We start from the raw sequence: 23158 nt of genomic DNA, 5'->3' as shown, positions 1-23158 counted from the left end.
ATTTTCTACACTCTAGCTCCTTGCCAGCATCTGGAGAAAGACTGCCAGTATTTCTTGTACGCTCGCAGTTCAGCCTGGCTCTTTACTGTCAAATTCTAACTGCTTTGCTCAGGAAATTGAGGGCAGATCTATTTCAGCAAAGGGAAATGGAGAACTGAGGTAGTTTTTAAGGAAATTTCCAAAAGAAAATCCCCCAAAGAACTCAATCTTTAGCTGTAATTACCTGGGTATTCTAAGGTGAAAGTATCATTTTCCCTCCTGCCTCCTTCTTTTTCCTCATGCGGGCTGGCTTTGATGTTCATTTCTTGCTCTGTACTTCCTGTATGTATATCTGTCTCTCATTTAATCCTTTTTCCTTTTTACCAGCCTGCTGACATAGTTTTTCTTTCCAGGATGGAAGGGATATGGTCTAGTAGTTTCTCTTCATTCTACTTCTGTTGTATAAAATAATAAGTCAACTCTCGATTAAATTGTGGAGATAATCAACCCTATGGCTAGTCCAGGCCAGATTAGGAGTCATAGGCCTGCTTTCTCTAAAGCAGAGGAACCTATGGGGTTGCTCATCTCCTCTCATTTTCCAAAATTCGGATTTTCAGTTTCACCCCAGGAAAAACGAACAAATAAACAAACCATGATTAGGAGTGTAAATTTAAAAAAAAATCTTCTTTTCAACATGCAGTTGAAATGATTTTAGGATTATCTATTATTGTGGATTATCCATGTCTTTGGTCCTGCCATTAATGCAGTAGTCAAGAGTCATTAGTCAGCTATACCAGTTCGAATTCTCAGCAGATGACCTCAACTTTGAAATGAAAATATATAGAATTACAAAGGCAATAAATTATTATCAAATAAACGTGAAATTTTTTCCCACTCAAATTCACTAATCTCCTGAAATTTCTCCATGGACCTCTTAGGGCCCCAGGGTAAGAACTAGTTATTTAGAAGGGATAAGTTGAGTATTCCTTCAGCAGATATTTACTGAGTGGAAACATTACGGGGAATGGAATAGTGTAAGAAAAGAAGCTCTGTTTTTAGTCAGGGGACCTGAGTTCAAATTCTAACTCTGGTTAGCCGTGTCATTCTGGGCAAGTCGTTTTGACTCCCTAGGCCTCAGTTTACTCATCGGTAAAATGGTGGGGTTGGACTGGATGGCCTCTGAGTTCCCTTCACATTTAGATTTATTATAACTTAGTGACAACAATATGCATGTTATTCTATTGGGCAGTAATGTATGAAGAAGTAGGATGTTTAGCCCTTGCTCTCAAGGAAATTTAAACCCAACTGTAAATGAGCACGCAATAAATGCTTGTTGATTGGTCGACAGGCGCAAGATAGCCATATATAAACATTCAGCAACGATGCAAAGCAGTTAATGTAGGATATGCTGCATTGTCATGATTGCTGGCCGAGTGCTATATGTACAGGTATAGGGTTTCAGAGCACAGAGCAGAGAGGTTGTGGTTGGTTCCAGAGGTCAAGGAAGGATTTAAGGAGGAAGGAACACTTAGGTTAAAGCTTACAGGATGTACATAGGGTTTGGCTAGATGAAGAGCAAAGGGCGGGTGGATATTCCATGCAGGGGTCCCAATGTTAGCAAGGCTGGGATTAGAATTTTCTGAATGATAGCTTTTTTCGGGGAGGGGAGGTGTCTGGTGGAGGTGGGGAAGGTTCTGGCAGTTGAGGGAAAAGGAGAGAATTAGGACTAGATAAAGTGAATGGTGTATGTATCACTCTTGTCTTGAGGATCTGTAACATTAGTGATTTGTCTGTAATCCATACTCTCATGTAACAGGAGCAATTGCCAAGGATTTAGAAATGAACCAAAGCCTCACATGAGCTCCCTCCTTCCTTCCCTCCCTCCCTCCTTCTTTCCTTCCCTCCTTCCTTCCTTCCTCCCTCCCTCATTCCTTTCCTCTTTGCCTTCCTCCCTTCCATTCTTCCTTCTTCCCTCCCTCCCTCTCTTCCTCCCTCCTCCTTCTTTTCTCCTTTCTTTCCTCCATTCTTTCTTTTCCTCCTTCCCTTCCTACCTTCTTTTTCCCTCCCTCCTTTCCTCTCTTCTTCCCTTTCTCTCTTCTTTCCTCCCTCCTTTTCTCTTTTCCTGCCTCCCTCCTTTCTTTTCTCCCTTTCTCCCCTCTTCCCTCCCTCTTTCCTTCTTTCTTTTCCTTCTTCTCTTCATCCCTCCTTCCCTTCCTTTCCTTCTTCTCTCCTTTTGTTCCTCTCTCCCTTCCTCCCTTAAGGACATTGTTGATATACTGGTGGGACTGGTAACAGATGTGTATTAGGTCTGTTACCGGTACTATCATTTGTTAACTCCACTGTACAGTTTCTGAATCTTCAGATATTTAGTAGATAGAGTCAGGTCACTTAATTTCTTTGAGCCTCAGTTTTCTCATCTATAAATAAGAGATAATAATAGCACTTATCTCACATAGTTGTTTGAAGATTCAAAGAGAAAATGGATGTATGTTGCTTCAGTGTATGATCTAAATGTCAGCTGGCATTGTGGATGAGTTTGAAAGTGTCAACTTTAGGCTGGGATGAATTTTAGAACAATTTAGAGCTGTCCAAAGGTGAAATGAGCCTGAATCAGCAGGTTGTAGATTCCTTCTCACTTCAAGAAGAGGCTGGAGGCCCACTTTTGGTGTATATCATATTGGGAATTCTTTTCTGAGTACGTGTTGGATTAGCCAGTAACTGAAATATCTTTCAACTTTGAAATTCTGTAATGATGATGATTGATAGTAATTAAGTGATCACAGAGATAAGAAATTTGTGTACAACCATGTCTAAGGCCTACATTTATTGCTCTTTGCAGTGAAATTTAATTTCAGATGTTCAAATTGATTTATATATTTGTCGGGTCCTTTGGGATGACAATAAATAAAAATGATACACTTGATACTTGCTGCCAGAAATATTCCAAACCCAGAGCTTGAGTGTCTGAGCCATCTTTTTGCTGTTGTTGTTGTTTGGTTCAATTCAATTCAGCACATTTCTTTTTTTTTTTTTTTACATTTTTCTTTTTTTAAAAAATTATTTGCTATGTGTTTATTTTTAACATGTCAGTTCTAAATTCTTTACCTCCCTCTAGCCCCTTCCCTAACCCATTGAGAAGGCAAGCAACATGATGCTCATTATACATATGATGTCATGAAAAAAATTTACATATTAACCCTATTGCAAAAAAAAAGCGAAAAAAGTATGCTTCATTTTGCCCACAGAGTTCATCAGTTTTCTCTTTGGAGAAGTGGATAGCATTTTTCATTATGAGTCCTTTGGAAATCTTTTGCATCATTATAAGGATCACAGTAGCTAAATCTTTCATAGTTGATCATCTGTACATGATTGCTGTTACTATGTACAATATTCTTCTGGTTCTGCTCCCTTCACTTTGCATCAGTTCATATAAGACTTCCTGGGTTTTTTCTGAAAGCATCCTGCTTATCATTTCCTATGGCAAAATAATATTCTATCCCAGTCACATACCACCACTTGTTAAGCTGTTCTCTAATTCATGAGCATTCCCTCAATTTCCAATTCTGTCCCACCACAGAAAGAGCTGCTATGTAATTTTGTACATATAGGTCCTTTTTTCTTTTCTTTGATCTCTTTGAGATACAGACCTAGTAGTAGTATTGCTGGGTCAAAGGGTATGCACAGCTTTATAGCCCTTTGGGCGTAGTTGCAAATTGTCCTACAGAATGAATGGTTGGACCAGCTCACAACTCGACCAACAGTGCATTAGCATACCTATTTTTCCACATCCCCTCCAACATTTATCATTTTCCTTTCTGTTACATTAGCCAATCTGATAGGTGTGTGCATTTCTCTAATATGTAGTGATTTAGAGCATTTTAAAAATATGACTGTTGATAACTTTGATTTCTTCTTCTGAAGACTGCTTGTTCATATCCTTTGACCATTTATCAGTTGGAGAATATGAGCTATCTTCTTTAATCTTCTTGCTTACTTTAGCAAGCTTAAGCTCTATTCCTGAGGCCACCCTCACGATTTTATGGGCATGTATTGGACCAGGAAATTAGTTTTAAGCCCAAATGGTGCCAAAGTTGTAGCAGACTCCAAGGCTATGATGGTGAAGAAGGAAAAGGCAGGCGCACTTCTCAGTAGCTATGGTACCTCCTGGAAAGTTTTTAAGTTTCCTTACATAGTACTGAGAGGCAATATGCTGTTCTGGCTAGAGGGCTAGCCATGGAGTCAGGAAGACCACCTTCAGTCTTTCTCTGACAGATAGGACCATAGATTTAGAGCTGGAGACTGACTAGTTGTCTGACCATGCATGGATAAGTCTTTTTAATCTCTCAGCAACCAAGAGATTATAAATTACAGAAGAGTTAGAAATCTGTAGCACTGAAGTGGGGTTTCTGTAGTAGGAATTCCCCACACCAAAGAAATCAGAGGTCCAGATAAAAATAGAAAAACAAAAAAGCTCTAAGATCATAGGATAGCCAAGGCTTTCTGTTCATTTTAATTCCTTCTTTTCTTGTGCTCTGGGTTTGTCTTGGAGCAATTGAGAAATGTGGATTCGCCAATTGGACTAGGTCATTGTTTCTTTTGTTGTTTATTTGAAATAAAGTGAACAGTTGTTCCTTTGTAGAGGTTTCTATCTGGCACCAGAGATTCAGTTTTACTTCCTAAGTTTCACTCCTATTCATGTAAGCTTAGATTATTAAAGAGTTTTTAAATTTGTTAAATTGCTTCCCCCTTGTCATGTGTGAAAGGAAGCTTTGTTTTATTTTGTCTTGGCTGTACTATTTGTCGGTGTTCCAATTTGTTTCCTCCGTATAGAGGGATGCCAACCTGGAACCTGGGGAACAGACCCTTGTGGACCCCATAGAAAGAATACTGGACTTGGGGTCAGAGGACCTGGGTTCTACTTGGCCTTTCTACTTTCCACTCAGTGCAATCACGGGCAAGATTTTTCCCTGTCTTGGGGCACGACTTTCCTCATATGTAAAATTACAGATTGGACTAGATCAGAGGTTCTTAAGAGTTCATGAATTTTTTTTCCCCTTCATATTTTCATAACTTTCTGTATAATTGGTTTCCTTTGTAATCCTATGCATATATATGATCATATACAATATATTATATAAATACAATATATTATTTATTGTTGTATTATATAATATTTTATAATTTTATATAATGTAAAACACCATTGTATAATGCATGATAATATATATTAAATATATATGAGGTATATCATATTTATTGCTTTAAATATTATGATATATAACATATACATATGCTAATATATATAAATAAGTATACATCTATATATACACATATATTTGTAGCAACAATGTTGCTAGCAGCTACTGCGGCTATGTGAGACCAATAACACCAGCACACAGAAGCGCTGCCAACACAGGTTCTTTGATCTGCTTTTCTAAGGAAAGAAACTTTAAGAGGTTAACAATCTCAGTTTAATTAAACATACATATATCATTCACTTAGTTCAAGGGGAAAAGATCAGCCCCCTGAACTTCAGGGCAAATACAAACAGAAATTACAAGCATATATTATATATAGAGCAAATAACACAAACCAGTCTTTCCATAGCAATGCATAGTTACCAGAGAGACACCAACATCTGGGTTATCAAAGCCAGGGGGGCTGGCTGTTTCATCACCTTGCCCAGAGTCTCTTCACTCTTTCAATGAGTGTACTCCTAAATGCTAACCTTCCAATACATATACCCTGTTCAGGACCCTGAGGGTTGGCGCCAACTTAGCATTTAGGATGTGGGTAACCAGGATGTGGGAAAGTTCCTCAACCACCCAGCACCACATCATATACAAATCATTGACTCTCTATTGCCTTAGTGCTGAGACAAAAAAAAAGATACCACTTTTCCTGCCCTATTCAAACAAAGGCTAGACTCATTAAAGACACTTGATAGCCTTAGTATCCCCAAAAAAGAAGAAAAACAACAAAAAATCTTGCCCTGATTACTATTACAATATTACACACATGTATGTATATATCATTTCCCCTAGTAGACTGTAAATTCCTTGAAGACAGGGACGACTTCTTTTTTGTCTTTGCATTTCCTGTCCCTAGCATTATGTGAACTCTTAATAAAGGCTTGTTGATGGATAGATGGATAGATGGATGGATGGATGGAATGAGAATGCTTTTAAATCAGAGATAGATAAATTTCAAGGGGAGAGGTCTTTGAACTTGGATGGAGAAAAAAATAAGGCATTTTTATTTTCATTAATCTTTAACTGAGATTTAGCATTTCCTTCAATTAGGAATGTAGGCAATAAAGCTGTTGTTCTGAGAAGGGGTCTATAGGATTCACTGGGCAGCCAAAAGGACCTATGGAAAAGGAAAAAAAAGGTTAAGAACTCCTGCTTTAAATGAATAAGACTTTTTTCCCTGCTTGTAAATTCCTAATTGTAAATACCCCAAGTTGGTGTTTAAAAAACCTTTTTTTAAAAACATTTTGCTAGTAACAACTCACACAGGATTACTAGGTGTTTTCCTTCCAACAACATTGTGAAGTGGGTCTTGGCCGTTTTTTAAATATTGTCATTCCCATTCTGCAAATACGGAAACTGAAACTTGGGGAGGTTGGTGACTTGCCCAGGGGCACGTAGCTGAGGAGTGTCAGAGTTGGACCTCAAACCTTGGTCTTAGGACTTTAAGGCTGCTACAGCCAGTTCAGTCTAAAAAACATTGATCTAGTGCCTTCTGGGTGCACGGCGTAGTACTGGGCTTGGGAGGTACGGAAATAAAAGGAATAATAGTCTCTGGCTCAAGCAGCTTCTCCTTCTGTTGTGGGATACAACATGTAAAAAATCAGTACGTACCTAATTAGAGGAAGAGGGAAGAGAGCCTTAATAAGTAGGGGAAACAGGAAAGGGTCTCCTTGGGGCAGAGATTCTTAATCTTTTTTTATGAGGTGGACTTCTTTGGCAGTCTGGTGAAACCTATGAATTGCTCAGAACTATGTTATTAAATAGTTGAAGGAAATGCAAAATTTTGGTTAGAAGTTAGTGAAAATAAAGATTTAGGGGCTGCTAGATGGTGCAGTGGGTAGAACATCTGCCCTGGAGTCAGGAGGACCTGAGTTCACATTTAGTCTCAGACACTTGACACTTACTAGCTGTGTGATCCTGGGCAAGTCACTTAACCCAGATTTACTCAAAAAAAAAAAAAAAAAGAAAAATTTATTTTTTTCCCCATTCAAGTTTACGTAACTCCTGAAGTCTATCCATCTGTAGACCTTTTGGGGTTCTGTGGACCACAGGTTAGAAACCCCTGCTCTTAGAAGTCACACCTGAGCTGAACCTTGAATGAATTTTTATTGATATTTTTTGTTTTCACATCACCTGGATTTCCCCTTGCATCACTTCTTTTCTCCCACTCAGATAGCTATCTCTTAAAACAAACAATTATTTTTTAAAAGAATAAAAGGAAGAAGGGGAAAAAATCAGCAAAACCTGTCAATACCTTGAAAAAAACTAACATAGCATGAAATGTTTCATACCTGTGGACACCCTAGCTCTACAAAGGAGTGGGATAAGGTGTTTTCTTATCTCTCTTCTTTAGGGCCAAACATAGTCTTTATAATTTTGCAGCATTTTTCTTTGGTTTTTAGTTATTGTTCCTTCTATTATACTGTTGTAGTCATTGTATATATTATTTTCTTAGTGCTATTTCCATCACTTTGCATCCACGTATGTAAGTCTTTCCATACTTCTCTATTCATCAGTTTCCTCATTTCACCCAGTACAATAATATTCCATTCCATTTGTTTGTTTAGTCATTCCCCATTCAATGGGCATCAATTTTGTTTCCAGCTATCACAAAAAGTGCTATTAATTTTGGTGTATTTTGGGACTTATTTCTAGTCATTGACATCCTTGGGGGGGGTGGTGTATGCCTCACTGTGGAACCTTTAAAGAAAAGGGTATGGAGAGTTTATCCACTTTATTTCCAAAATTCCAAATTGCTTTCCAGAATGGTTATACTAATTTGTTATGTGAAGCCAGAAGTTCTCAGGTAAAATTGAAGAGGGGAGTGTCATTCAGGAATGGGGCACAGCCTGGGCAAGGGCCAGGAAGTGGTAGATGACATATCAAATTTAGGGAACGGAAATTCTGCCTGTTTGGTGTGAAATAAGCCTGTTAGGTTGAATCTAGATCATAAAGCCTGTCCAAGTTTCAAGCTAGGGAATTAAGATTTTTATCTTTTTGACAGAATGGATTAATGGGTTCTTATACTCAGCACAGTGCCCATTGCTTAATAAATGTTTATTGATTTATTCATATGGTTAGACTTGGGTTTTGGGGAGATTATTTTGGCAGTTATGGGGAGAATGGATCACAGACTGGAAGCCAAGAATCGAAACAGAAAGTTGTTGCAAGAGACTAGTTGAGAGATGGACTAGGTGAGCCGTGTGAGTAAGGATGGCCCCCATAGTGCACAGCCTGGAGTCAGGAAGATTTGAGGTCGTATATGGCCTTACTAGTTATGTGTCCCCAAGCAAGTAATTCAGCCTCTCTGCTTTGGTTTTCTCAACTGCAAAATGGGGATAATAATGACACCTACCTCCTAGGGTCATTGTGAGGATCAGATGAGATGATGTCTGTAAACACTTAGCGCAGTGCCTGGCACATTGTAGGGGTTGTATAAATGCTTTTATTCCCTTCCTGGCCATGAGTATAGAGAGCATAGAGAAGGGGACAGATGCGAGCAATGCTATGGAGGTAGGATTGAGAAGATTTAACAAGCGACTAGAGAGAAGAGTCAAAACGGACCCTGAAATTTCAAACCAGGGTCACTGGAAGGGCTGTGTTTGGAGGAGGACTGGATTTAGGAGGAAAAATTAGGATTTTCGTTTTTGACATACTCAGTTTGAGGTGCCTATAGAACATCTACTTGGAGATAGCCAACTACAGATATCCTATATGCAGTAGTTGATTTGGGACAAGAGCTCAGAAGACAGATTAGAGCTCTCTGATAAATCTGGGCATCATCTGGATGGAGAGAATCACTGAACCCGTCGTTGCTGATGAGAAGAAGCTTGCTACATTGGAAAAAGCATTGTTTTTGGAGTCTGAGGCCTTGGATTTGAATCCTAGAACTGCCACTTGTTTCTTGAGTGACCTTGGGCAAATCACTTAACCTTCATGAGCCTATTTCCTAATCTTAGGTTAAGGGGTTTGACTAGATGGCCTCTCTGGCAGCTAGATGGCTCAGTGGATAGAGCACTAGCCTGAAGTCACGAAGACACATCGTCGGGAGGTCAAATCCGACCTCAGATGCTTACTCACTATATGACCCTGGGCAAGTCAGTTCACCCTATTTGCCTCAGTTTCCTTATCTGTCAATGAGTTAGAGAAGGAAATGACAAACCTCTTTAGTGTCTTTGCCAAGAAAACTCCAAATGGGGTCACAAAGAGTCAGAAATGACTCAACAACAACTAGATGGTCTCTAAGGTTCTCTCCAGCCCTATGACATGACTAAGAGAAATAGAGAAAGGGGCCCCAGATGGAACTTTGGGCCTTTCTGTGCACCGGGGTGAGAACGTGGATGCTGATCCAGCCGAGAAGACCAAAAGGTTAGACAAATTGGAGAACCAAGACGACCAAGTGCGGGCATTCAGACCCATAGAGGAAAGAGTGTTGGGATGTAAGGGAGAGTCCACTGTATCAGATGCTACAGAGAGTGAGAAGGCTAAGGACTGAGAAAAGCCGCTGTAGGTAGCAATGTAGAGACAAAGCTGGTAACTTAGCAGGCGCTGAGGGGCCACGGCACATTGGGTGTAGTGCTGGGCTTCCCATTGGAAAGACCTGAGTTTGAATCCTTCTTTAGCCTCAGGTTCTAGTACCTAGTTCAGTAACACTTTGAAACCTTAAGATATTCTCTAAATACTATCATTATTTGTAGTTGTAGTACTATTACTACTAATAGTATTATTACTACTATTAATAATATTGCTAATAATAATTACTATATTGTATATAAAATATTAATTTTATATTGCATATAAAATTTATTCACATATTATTTATAAAATATATACAAATATATAAAATTTATAAAATATTAATTTTATATTGTATATAAAATATTAATATTAATAATACTGATAATAATACTTAACATTGACATAGAGCTTGCTATGTGCCAGGCACCATCCTAAGCTCTTTATGATTATAATCTCATTTGATTCTTGCAATAACCCTAGGAAGTAGATGTTATTATCATTCCCATTTTACAGATGAGGAAATGGAGGTAGACAGAGGTTAAGTGACTTGCCCAGGGTCACACAGCTAGCACGTGTCCGAGGGCAGGTTTGAACTCAGAAAAGATGACTCCAGGCCCAGTGCTCTGTGCACTCTGGCGCCACCTAGCTGTCCTGTTCTTATTGGCCCAAGATGCACAAGTTCTCTTTTCACCGCTCCCGGTTGGAATGATTCGATCCTTTGGTAGATGGCTATTCTCTTCTCCTTCATTCTTCCACTGACCTTCTCCTTCTCTTTGAAGGGGGAGAGAGATGAGGCGAGGTGATGATTGAGGGGCAGCACCATCACTCTAGGTCAAGACTTCCTGGGGTCTGTTCTCCTCACTCTGCATTCTCCCTCCTTCCTTTCTGGGCTTTGATGCTTATAAATATGCCTACTAAGATAACCTGGAAGAATTGAAGCAGGGAGGAAAAGTAATAATTCGAGTGTGCTCTCTTGCCCTTTTACCTCTAATTAGTTTAATTAGTCTTTAGTAGCTCAAAGAAAAAGCTCGTATTGAACACTAACACTCTTTTGGATCAAGGGGTTTTCCAAACTTGATTTCTGCAATTCAGAACCAAAAGAAACCTTGGAGATTATCTAGTCTGACACATACACACCGCCATCGTGTTTGTTTGTTTGGTTTTTTTTTTTTGGGCAATTGGGGTTAAGTGACTTGCCCAGGGTCACACAGCTAGTAAGTGTCAGAGGCTGGATTTGAACTCAGGTCCTCCTGACTCCAAGGCCAGTGCTCTATTTCCTGTGCCATCTAGTGCTCCCCACCCCATTTTATAGATAAGGAAACAGAGGTCTACAAGACTTCTGGTCTTCTGAAAGAAGATTATGTGACTTGCTCACAATTACAAGGGGGAGTAGCCAAGAGAAGGCTCAAACCCAGGCCCTTTGACTCCAGATTTGGGACCGTTTCCATTACAGGCGTACCTCGTCTTTGTGTGCTTCTCTTTATTGTGCTTTGCAGATATTGCATTTTTTTTAAACAAATTGAAGGTTTGTGGCAACACTGATGAATAAGCTCGCTGGTGCCATTTTTCTAACAGCATATGCTCATATCATATCTCCGGGTCACATTTCATTAATTCTCACAGTATGTCAGACTTCTCCATCATTATCGTATCTGTTATGGTGATCTCTGATCAATGCTCTGTGATGTTACTTTTGGGATTGTTTTGGGGTACCACGAACCAAGCCTAGAAAAGACAGGGAACTTAACTGAGAAGTGGCCGTTCCCCCATCTCTCTCCCTCTCCTTGGGCCTCTCTATTCCCCAAGACACCACAGTATTGAAGAACAGTACATAAACTTAGTCGATAAAGCAATGGCCGGATTTGAGAGTACTGGCTCCAATTTTGAAAGAAGTTCTACCATGGATAAAATACCATCACACAGCATCGTATTCTACAGAGAAATCTTTCATGAAATGAAGAGTCAATCGATGAAGCAAACTTCATTGTTGTCTTATTTTAAGAAACTGCCACGGCCACCCCAGCCTGCAGCAACCACCACCGTGATCAGTCAGCAGACAGCAGCATCGAGGCAAGATCCTCCACCAGAGAAACGATTATAGCTAGCTGAAGCCTCAGATGATTTTTTTTTAGCAATAAAGTATTTTTAATTAAAATATGTACATTGTATTTAATGTAATACTAGTATAATAGTATTGTAACAGTATTGCACATTTAATAGACTACAGTATAGTGTAAACATAACTTTTATATGCATTGGGAAACCAAAAAATTCATGTGACTCACTTTATTTCTATATTCGCTTTGTTGGAGTGGTCTAGAACCCAACCTGCAATATCTCCGAGGTATGCCTGTATGTTTCTTTGTTTAGGAATGGCTGGTGTAGAAGAAGTAGGTAGTTTAGGTCTCCTATCCCTAACTCCTTTGACAAAAAAAAAGAAAAGCAGTAACTCAAATACATCAGGGGAAAACATTCTCTGAAGGGAATAAATTGTTATTCTTAGAATAGCCGAGGCTTGTCACTGGAGTCAACAGCATTCTTTGCATAGCTGTGAGATATATCTGCCCCACCTCTACCCCTGCTTTTAAATGAATTTATTATTAATCATAACAACATCCACATAATTTTGAAAAATAGTAATAATGTGTATGTGTGGGGAAATCTGTCTATAGATTTTAGATTTATGTATTGATTCCCATATGTCTCATAGCGACTCTGTGGTTCACTCAGGGCCTGCATTTGAGAACTACTGATCTAGTCCAATCTTCTCCTAGGAAATATGTCTTCAAAACTTCTTCTCTGCCCATGTGCCAGGCCCTGTGCTAAATGCTAGAAAGATAAGGTTAAAAATAAAATATTCTTTTCCTTTAAAGAGCTTATATTCTGTTGAGAGAGACAACATGTACAAAAATAGGTTCCTAATTTTGAAGGTAAGACTCTTATTAAAGTAGGGAAATCTGTAGGGAGCCAGGCTTTTTAGAAACAAGGGGTTCTAAGGGGCAGAGATAAGGAGAGGTAGTGCATTCCGGGGATGAGGGTAGGGTTGAGGAGGGAGAGAGGAGCAAACAGCCTCTGCAAAGTGGTAGAACTGGGAAATTGTGTATCATTTAAGGAACAGAAAAAAGGCTAGTTAGACTGAACAATAGAGCGTGTAAAGGGGAGTAATATATACTAAAGCTGGAAAGGTATTTGGAGCTAGGTTGTAAAAGGCTTTAAATGCCAAACAGAGGAATTTGTATGTGATCCTAGAGGTAATAACAGACCACTGGAGTTTATTGATCAGGAGAGTGCTGTGGTTAGATCTGTATTTTAGGAATATATTTGGGCAATTGCATCCTTCTCAGATTGGCTGGTTCATCCCACATCTTCCATTTTAAGGAAAATGTCCAGGGCAGTGATATCTTCCTTCCTATCCAGGCTGTACTCCTGACCCTTTGGACTTTTTCTTCCATGCCACAAAAGCTTCTTCACCCTGGAAGTTCACTTAACTCCTGTTTTCTCACACTGGAAGTACCCTATGCCTTTGTAGCCTCTTCCTCTGATTGGCTGGATTCTCCCAGAAGCTCCATTTTAAGAAGGACACCCAGATTAGCCATGTCTTTATTCCTATTCCAGCTGTATTCCAGACTCTCTGGATTTTCTCTATCACAGGAGTGGAGAACCTGCAGCCTTGAGGCCACATGTGGCCCTGTAGGTCCTCAAGTGCAGCTCTTTGACTGAATCCAAACCTCACAATTCCAAAGGGCTTATGATGAAAAATTCTCTCCAGCCCCAGAGAAAGAATTGATGGAGTCTGAATGCAGATTGAAGCATAATGTTTTTCACTTTTTGTATTTTTTTTTCATTTGGGTCTGTGTCTTCTTTTATCACATGACTAATACAGTAATAGATGTTGCCTGATTATACATGTATAACCTATATCAAATTGCTTACTGTCTCAGGGAGGGGGAAAGTGAAGGAGGGATAGAGAAAATTTGGAACTAAAAATTGGTTAAAATTAATGTTAAAAATTTGTCTTTACATGTAACTCGGGAAAAAAAGAAAATAGAAAAAAAGAAAAGAAAAAAAGAGCATTGGATTTGGCAGTTAAGAGATTATTGTGGAGAGAGTAATCCATTTGAATGATGAGGTTGGAACCCAGATTGCAAAAGGTTGAGAAATGAGTGTTCACAAAGAAGTAAATATGCAGAAATTTTCATTTGGGGTAGATCACTAATGACTGAGTGATGGTTGGGGCTGTATGATCAGGAAAAAGCCTTTTGCAGGATATGGCACCTTAGTTGAGTCTTGAAGGAAACTAAGGGATTCTCTAAGTTTGAAGTGGGTGAGCGTGCCTTCCAGGTGCAGGCAAAACATGGAATGTTCTCCATAGATGACGGTGAGCAGGCCACTTTGGCTGGGATGTAGAGTATGTGCAGGGGAGAAGAGAGAAATAAGTTTAGGAGGTTAGGCTTCAGCCAGTTTGTGAAGGGCCTTAAATGTGTTTGTTCTAGAGACAATAGAGACTTGCTGAAGATTCTTGGAGAGGGGAGTGACATGATCATTCTTTAGAAAGATCATTTTGGCAGTTGCCCAGAGGATAATGGAATGAAGAGAGGAGACAGGAAGCTGAAAGACTAATGTATGGGCTATTGTAATAGGTGTAAGTTGGAAGAAAATTATATTTTTTTGCAGGGAGATAATGAATTCTCTTTTGGAAATGTTGAATTTGAGATGCCTATGAGGCATCAGGTTGGAATGACCAATAAGCAATTAATTGGTGATGTGAGACATCTGCATAGAGTGGGTGGGAAAGAGGAGGAGTTGGTCAGCACCTTTTTCCAAAGTTACCTCAGATTTCTAAATTGCTAAAGCCAATGTCCTTGTTTCAGTCCTCATCTTTTATGACCTTTATGTGTTACTTAGAAGGTGTGATGAAGCCCTGAAGTCATTGAAAATCCAAGAAGACTAGGGAGAATTCTCACTGGCCCTAAAGAAAACCAAAACTTTGGAAATAGGTCTTTGGTCAGCATTTTTCCTATCCACTGCCCCTTTCTCCAAGCCAACTGAAAAGATGGGAGAGAAATCCTCTTTTCTGAGAAAGGGGCCCATCACAACCACTCTTGTTTCCATCGGTGTATAGGATAGGTCAACATGTTTAAATGTCATCTACTCTAACAGTGTGTGCTTGTTGCTATGGCTGGCTGAAGACTTTAGAAATGGCAGTGAAGAATTCTCCTGGAGATATTTTTTTTACATAGATCATATGATTTAGATCTGGAAGACTCCCCTAAAGATTATCTAGGTCAACCCTGTCATTTTTCAAATGAGGAACCTGAGTCAGAGAGGTGAATTGACTGTTCCAATGTCACACAGATAGTAGGTAGCTAAATCCAGGATTCTCCACTATTGGATCAGGATCTCCGCAGTCTGTAACTCATCCCCAGTTTTACGAGTATACCAGTGGTATGATGATGATGGCACTGGGCTATATGTTCTCATTTAGCTCTTCGTATATGATCTTAGCAGACCACCTCTCACACTCCGGTCTTCTTCTTTTTAAAATGAGGCAGTTGGATTTGTTGACCTGTAACATCTTTTCTTGCTCTGACATTCTATGAGTGAATCTCTTGAGTTCTATATCTAAGTTTAAGTGATGTATTCATTACGAATGATGTCGATGACAGATGGGCTTACAAGCGCTTGTTTTGCTCTAATTACCGGAGTACCTTTGGCAGTAAAGAAGTCCAGCCTTGTCCCAAGATCAGGCAAATTTCAGAGGGCCAGGGCTTATGCTGATGCTGAACAGTGGATGCAAAATATGTGTTAAGGCTTTTCTCTTAAGAAGAAGAACCATCTAGTAAAAGTCTAACAAGGGGGAAGTCAGTATGAATGGAATGTCCGGGGGTGAGAGGCACAGTTGGTGAACACTTCACTTAGTGACTTTTCTTTCCTCCCATAATGCTACTTAGCATGAGCAGTTCAAGGGATTTAGTATGTGTTGGGTTCAGTAGTGGCTTCAGTGAAATAGCAAATCAAGTATATAAATAATCCCCTGCTGATACTCAGGTGTGCATGTGCCTCTATGCATATGTATACACACATGCTTGTACACAGCAGGGTTACAGATTGAATAGAGTCTCATCTGCCAGCAGAGAAGAATGATGATGGAGTTCTTCAATCAGACACTCATCTCCCTAACCCGGGAAGAGGGATGAGTAAACTCTTGGTTCACGATTCTGTTTATACTCAAGTTAATCAGGAAAGATAATCATTTGTTGGCTTAAGTGAGCACCTTGTGACCTAAGTATGTTGGTCATTATGTAAAAATGTTGTGAGAACTCCTTGCTGAAGTGTTCCTGAAACATAAACATGCTTCTGGAATTCAGGTAGTTATCATTTATGATTGGCACTAATGAGGGCAGTGCACTGAGTTCAAACAAATGAATACAGCAATTAATGGAAGTGTAAAGGGTACCCTAAATTAGAAATTTATTCATCATTCTTCCTGTTGTGACTGCTCTCTGGCTTTAACTGCAGAGTATGTTTATCCTAAGGCTGACTCATCTTCTAGATAGGGTCAAAATATTTAGTTGTATAAATTATATTGACTTGGGATGATGAAAAACCATTGGCCAAGCTGTAAGGTTGTTTTTTTAGACCCTTGCTCATTTTCTCATGAAGTAGTGCTAATATATGTGACTGGTAGTAGGAGAAGGAGTAGTAGGAATAGTAGAAGTTATTGTAGTAAGAGTTCTAGTAGTGGTAATAGTGGTGGTAGTGGTAGTAGTTATGATAGGGTTAGTAGCAGTAATAGTAGTGGTAGTAGTAGCAATAATAGTGGTAGTAGTAGTAATAATGGTAGTAGTGATAGTAGTAATAGTACTGGTAGTAGTAGTAATAGTAGTGGTAGTAGTAATAGTAGTGGTAGTAGTAATAGTAGTGGTAGTAGTAGTAGTAATGGTGATAGTAGTAATAGTGGTGATAGTAGTAGTAGTAAAAATACTACTACTACTAGTAAAATTACTACTACTACTACTAGTAGTAAAAATACTACTACTACTAGTAATACGATTAGTAGTAGTAATAGTGGTGATAGTAGTAGTAGTAAAAATACTGCTAGTAGTAGTAAAAATACTGCTACTACTAGTAGTAAAAATACTGCTAGTAGTAGTAGTAAAAATACTGCTACTACTAGTAGTAAAAATACTGCTACTACTAGTAGTAAAAATACTGCTACTACTAGTAGTAAAAATACTGCTACTACTAGTAGTAGTAATACTAGTAGTAGTGGTAGTAGTACTACTATGACTAGTAATAGTTGTAATGATGATGATGATGATGGTGACGATAAGGACAGCAGCCGGCAGTATGATGTGTGCTACAAACAGACCCGGGCTTGATGCTGAGAGCAATCTGGGCGCAGAGCCTACCTGAAGCCATTGTCTTAGTTTTCACCATTTTGGGTGGAGCTGGCACAGGCTAGGTGTGTAAGTCTGAGAAATATTCTTTGAGAAGTTCAACATTAACCTAGGGGCTTTGCATGCATGGCAGGGTTTTGTTGTCGGGCTGAGTTGCATCTCTAAAGAAAGTACTACATACTTACTAGCGGTTCCTGTCTGAACTTTTGTCAGTCTTTTTAGGTTTATCCAGATAAAGAATAGGTATGTTAGCACAGGACTAGATTGGGAGAAAAAAAGTGGCCTGGCCAGGTTGGTAGAGGTCTGTCCTTGGAGTCAGGAAGGACCTGTCTCTATCTTATAGTAGTTTTGTGAGCATGGGCTAGTCATTTATTCTTTCTGTACCCTAGGCAAATAACTCTAAAATGATTTTAAATTGCATAGGGGTGGCAAATCAGCCATGGAAGGAGTTCCTGTACCAGGAGAGGGAGGTGAAACCCCTCTGGAGGCAAAATCACAATTCTGCCTTCCCCTAAAATATAAATAAAAAATTTTGAGGAACAGTACGAATTATTGGGAACTCAGCATTTAATAGGAGATTCAAAAAAAAATCTTGGGAAAATGTAAGTCATGATTAAATAGATAACTAAGTGTTTTACTATGTGTTCCACTTCATATGTGTATATATAGTATGATATGTATGTATCTATATATACACATTGTTGTGTACATATACGATACAACTATGAACGCTTACATTTATATGTAGGGGTATAATTTTAGAAGAATGAGGTGATTTTCAGTCTGACTTTTAAAAAATTTCTCACTCAGTGTCATCTATAAAACCCCTGCATGTCTATTTTTTGGGCGTAATTTTGTGGTTAAACTAATTTGCATGTTGCTGTTTTGAAGACCTATGTCAAAGAGGTCCATTCTCCCTCCTTTGACAGAACTTTAAAGGTGTTTATCTAAAGTAAACTTTACCGAAAGAACTGATATAGTAGGGAATTTTTTCATTCTATAGAATTTGAAGCCTCGAAAGGTCAGGATTTTTTAGGGTGGCATCCATAGGATGGAGAAGCATCAAGATGTAGTAGAGAGTGCTAGCCTCAGAGTCCTGAAGGTGTGGCTTTAAGTCTTGCCCCTGACATAGACTAGCCAGATGACCCTGGGCAAATCACTTAACCTTTTGGGGACCGGAGTAAGTTCTCTAACACTATGAATTGCAGAACAGGTGGCAATCTCCATTAATAGAGAGAGTTTCCTTACTAGGAATTCTCTGTAACAGATGAAATCAAAGCTCATCAATAGAAAACCAAACAAACATAACATTTTGAGCTAAAAGGAGCAGTAGAGACTGTCCAGTCCAACTTGTTGTGGTAACACTCTTTGGAACAGAATGGTCATGGATCCATGTTTTAGCATTGTAGACACTCAGAATGAAGGAAGAATAGGGGGAGCAAAGTTTCCAGGTGTTCTAAGGATTGAATCAAGTCCCCTGTTGGGCATGGGGGATATTCCTGTAGCCTTCTGGTTAGGAGTACGAGGTATTTGTAAGGAAGAGGAACAATTCATTGAGGTGTGCATAAGGATGGGAGGTAGAACCTGCATTTAGAAAAGTTCTTTAAGTAAAAGTGGCCCCAGAGTAGCTCTGCTGGCATAGTACAGTGATAAGTACACCACAGAGTTGGGCGCCATCTTAATTTCTCTAGTACTGCCAAAAGGCTTCATCTAAAGTTTCTTTTGATTTTCCACTTGGAATGACTTCATTAATCTTAAAAGTGATCAAATGAGATGATATATGGAAAATAGTTTGTCATCATTAAATACTGTGTGTGTTATTATTATGAAGTTATTAACACTCTCCCAGGAAAAGGTAGCGGAGCATCTAGAAGATAATTAAATCTCAGTGATTTCATAGCACATAGCAAATGGTATATTTCACCTCTTCTAGATTTTGGACTAACTTAATACTTAGGGTAAGTTAGGGTCATAGGATCATAGACATAGAGATATAAAAGATTTAGGAAATCAACTAGTCCAACACTCTTAAGTTTTTACATTTGGGGAAATCAAAGTCCAGAAAGATCTGCCCAAAGTCACACAGCTGATAAGTGGCAGAGCTGGGTTTTGATGTGAAATCCAACACTCGTTTTATTGTGTCAGGGTGCTTCTCACAGTCATCTGTTCTAATTTTCTAGCATAGGTACAGAATCTGTTACAACTCATCAGATATAGCATTGTGCCAGAACAGTAGTGAAATTAGCCTGCCCCAATTAACAAGACGCTGAGAAGGCAAACTGTGAAAGATCCAAGACAAAGTCACCAATTAAATCAAAGCCTTGGGCCGACTAAGCATTATTGGGAGTCTGTGCTTTAAAAGGACGTGAGCATAAAACTAGTTTACTCCTGGGTCTTCCAACATTTTTTTTTCCTCTTTTGGCTGTGGGCCACTGAAAAGGTAAATGCATAGCATGCTCCATCTCTGAAATTCCCAGGGCCAGAATAGATTTTTCCACTAATGATAATAACAAAAATAATGGTGATGTTGTTGATGATGATGATAGGTACAGTGGGTAAGAATACTGGACTTGGAATCAGGAAGGTCTGAGTTCAAATCCAGCCCTAGACACTTACTAATTGTGTTTCCCTAGGCAAGTAACTTAATGTCTTTAAGCCTCAGGTTTCTCATCTGTCAAATGGGGATAATAACAATACCCACCTGACTGAGTTGTGAGAATCCAATGAAATAACCTACGTAAAAAACTTTGCAACCTTAAGCTGTATAAATCCCAGTTTCTTTTTTTTGTTTTTCTCCTCCTTCTCCTCCTCCTCCTTCTCCTCACTAATGTACAAAGTGTGGTTAATTCTTTTTAAAAAATATTTATTTATTTATTTTAGTTTTCAATATTCATTTCCACAAGATTTTGAGTTCCAATTTTCTCCTCATCTCTCCCCTCCCCCCACTCCAAGACAGCATGCACTCTGATGACCCCTTCCGCCAATCTCCCCTCCCTTCTATCACACACACACCCTTTCTCCTATCCCCTTGAAACAGTAAGACAATAATAACAGTGTAGATGATGATTGTCAAAATGCCTATGTGGTTCTGTATCGCAAAGTATACAAGACTCTCCACATAGAAGGTAGAAGTCAACCATTTATTCAGATACCAGAGAACCATATCCTATAACCAAATGCTCAGCTCCCACAGCCAGTCAGTCCATTTCATCATAACAGCAAAGAACCCAAAACATTCAATACACAATATCACAACATGTAACCTTGCCATCCCAAAACCTCTCTGACCCCCTGCTGGAGTCTTCCCAAAACAAACTCACAGTACAGCTTAAGTTAGCCTGTTCAGTTCTAACAATCATGAGAGCTGCCATAAGCAGCCATATTTTCTCTCTCTCTCTCTGTCTCTCTCTGTCTCTCTCTTTCTCTCTCTCTCAGCATTTCCTGTGACATAACTTCCTTTTCCTGTAGGGAAGCTCCTCCTACCATGTACCTTAGGCTTCCTGTGACATAAGCATGTAACATGGCCTATTAATGGATGGGAAAGATCTTCAAATCAAAATTGCTACTACACCCCTTCCCTTCTATTTTCCTGTAGGGTGAGCTAAATTTCTATACCCCATTGCCTGTGTATCTTATTTCCCAGTTGCACATAAAAACAATTTTTTCACGTTCATTTTTTTAAAACTTTGAGTTCCAAATTCTCTCCCTTCCTCTCTTCCCACCCACCTTCATTGAGAGGGCAGGCAATTTGAAATAGGTTATACATGTGTAGTCATGCAAACCACTTCCATAATAGTCATGTTATATAAGACTAACTATATTTTCCTCCATCCTATCCCGCTCCCCCCCTTATTTTATTCTCTTCTTTGACCCTGTCCCTCCTCAAAAGTGTTTGCTTCTGATTACCCCCTCCCCCAGTCTGCCCTCCCTTCTATTACTTCCCCCCTTATTCCCCTCCCCCTTCCTTTCCTGTAGGGTACAATAGATTTCCATACTCAATTGAGTGTATATGTTATTCCCTCCTTAAGCCAAATCCGATGAGAGCAAGATTCAGAGTGTGATTGATTCTAAGGGTTTTTTGGTTGCTTGGTTTTGGACCTGTGATTTCACCATAGAGAATCTCCTTCTATTATAGCTGATCAGCTGTTGATCTTTAGTTTATAATCTTAGAGATTTGCTTGGGGAGCAGAGAGCTTAGGTGACTGTCTAGGGTTTACACAGCCAATATGTGTCAGAGATTAGACTTGAACTTTTCTAATTCCTAGTTTGGCTCTCTCTCCCCAATGTCTCCTTGCCTCTCTTGTTTGTCTTTTGAATGGACAGAAGGCAGCCATGAGTAGGATCTCATGAGGAGAAGGGAAAAGGGTGGGAAATGGATGCCTGTTTAGTGCATAATTTTGTAGGTAGAGATTTACCAGTTGTGTGGGGGAAAAAACTCATCATACAGGTCCTCAAAGAATTCATTGCACATACATACCATACACCAGACATATAATAATGTTAGGATTATGTTATATATCTACCACTTTGGAAAACTTAAAATACTATATAAATGTGAACTCTGGCAAACCCTGCCCTCCTGGAGCTCATAGTTTATTAGAGGAATGTGATGGATTCAGAGTCCAATGGGCTTTCTACCCTACATCTCTAATATTATATATCTTTGACTATTAATTTGTGGACAAGGGCATGCATGTTTGCCAAAGGGTGTCCTATGACACTGGGTCAAGATAATGGAATTTACAAGGTCCAAAATCATGAAAATCAAATACACACACACTTTGTCTCTCTGTTTCTGACTCGGTCTCTGTGTGTGTCTTTCTCTCTGTCTCTCTTTGTCTCTGTTTCTCTCTCTCCACAAATATAATGATTTGTGTTTTGTTTTGGCGCAGGTTGTGAAGATCTTGGAGAAACATGACCCTTTGAAAAATGCCCAGGCGAAATACGGATCTATCCCTCCAGATGAGGCCAGTGCCGTCCAGAATTATGTAGAACATATGCTTTTCCTGCTGATTGAAGAGCAGGCTAAGGATGCTGCGATGGGACCCATTCTGGAGTTTGTGGTCTCAGAGAACATCATGGAGAAGCTATTCCTTTGGAGCTTGAGGCGAGAGTTTACTGATGAAACTAAGATTGAACAGCTGAAGATGTATGAGATGTTGGTGACCCAGTCCCACCAGCCTCTGTTGCACCATAAGCCCATCTTAAAACCTCTCATGATGTTGTTGAGCTCTTGTTCTGGGACAGCCACACCAGCTGTGGAGGGAGAGCTGGTTGTCTTACTCAATCAGCTCTGTTGTATCCTAGCCAAAGACCCGTCCATTTTGGAACTCTTTTTCCACACTAGTGAGGATCAAGGAGCTGCCAACTTCCTCATTTTCTCCCTTCTAATTCCCTTCATTCACCGTGAGGGGACAGTGGGACAGCAGGCACGAGATGCTCTGCTTTTCATCATGGCCCTCTCAGCCGAGAACAGCATGGTGGCCAGCCACATTGTGGAGAACACCTACTTTTGTCCAGTAAGTTTTTTGCATGTGGTCCACACTCTTGTTTCCACTCATTCTTCCCCATCCAGTGTTAGTTCTCATTAGTATTTTCCTTTCCTTTCCTTTCCTTCTTTTAGCTACTTTGTTTCTTGCTTTACATCTAGTGTTGAAAGATGTTGGGCCATTGGGGAAGACAGTGTTGGAAAACAGAAAGAGCTAAATTCACCTGCCATTTGGCTGAGAAATCTTTCCCTGAACACAGCAACCTGGGAAAAGGAGAGATTTGTGTTACCATTTTCCCCCTCCTGGCTTTCAAGTTTCATATATATTCCATTAGCAAACAGTTTATAGTTTGTTCCAATGGTGCAAATCATGGAAGATCAATAAAACTGGCATTCTTTTTATTCACTGCTTCTCTGGGGGAGTTCTCTGCTAGGAGACAGTGGTGGATGGTAAGGCCTCCACACAGTCAAAATCACAAATTCACCAGAGGGCAGGGACTGTTTTGTGTTGGTCTTTGTCT

General features: G+C 39.5%; 1 protein-coding gene across 1 annotated transcript in view; it reads left to right on the top strand.

Moving 5' to 3' along the window:
* The window catches only part of FAM160A1 (family with sequence similarity 160 member A1), a 290079-nt gene that overhangs the window by 121467 nt on the left and 145454 nt on the right, over positions 1-23158 (top strand). Inside the window, exon 4 of the mRNA XM_036762250.1 lies at positions 22042-22668. Coding sequence (XP_036618145.1) covers positions 22042-22668 — 627 coding nt within the window. The remainder of the gene's footprint in view (positions 1-22041; positions 22669-23158) is intronic.

This window comes from Trichosurus vulpecula, chromosome 6 (genome assembly GCF_011100635.1).
Source record: "Trichosurus vulpecula isolate mTriVul1 chromosome 6, mTriVul1.pri, whole genome shotgun sequence".
NCBI lineage: Eukaryota > Metazoa > Chordata > Mammalia > Diprotodontia > Phalangeridae > Trichosurus > Trichosurus vulpecula.
Note: the sequence above shows the minus strand (reverse complement) of the source record. Positions and strands in the feature narration are given on the sequence as shown.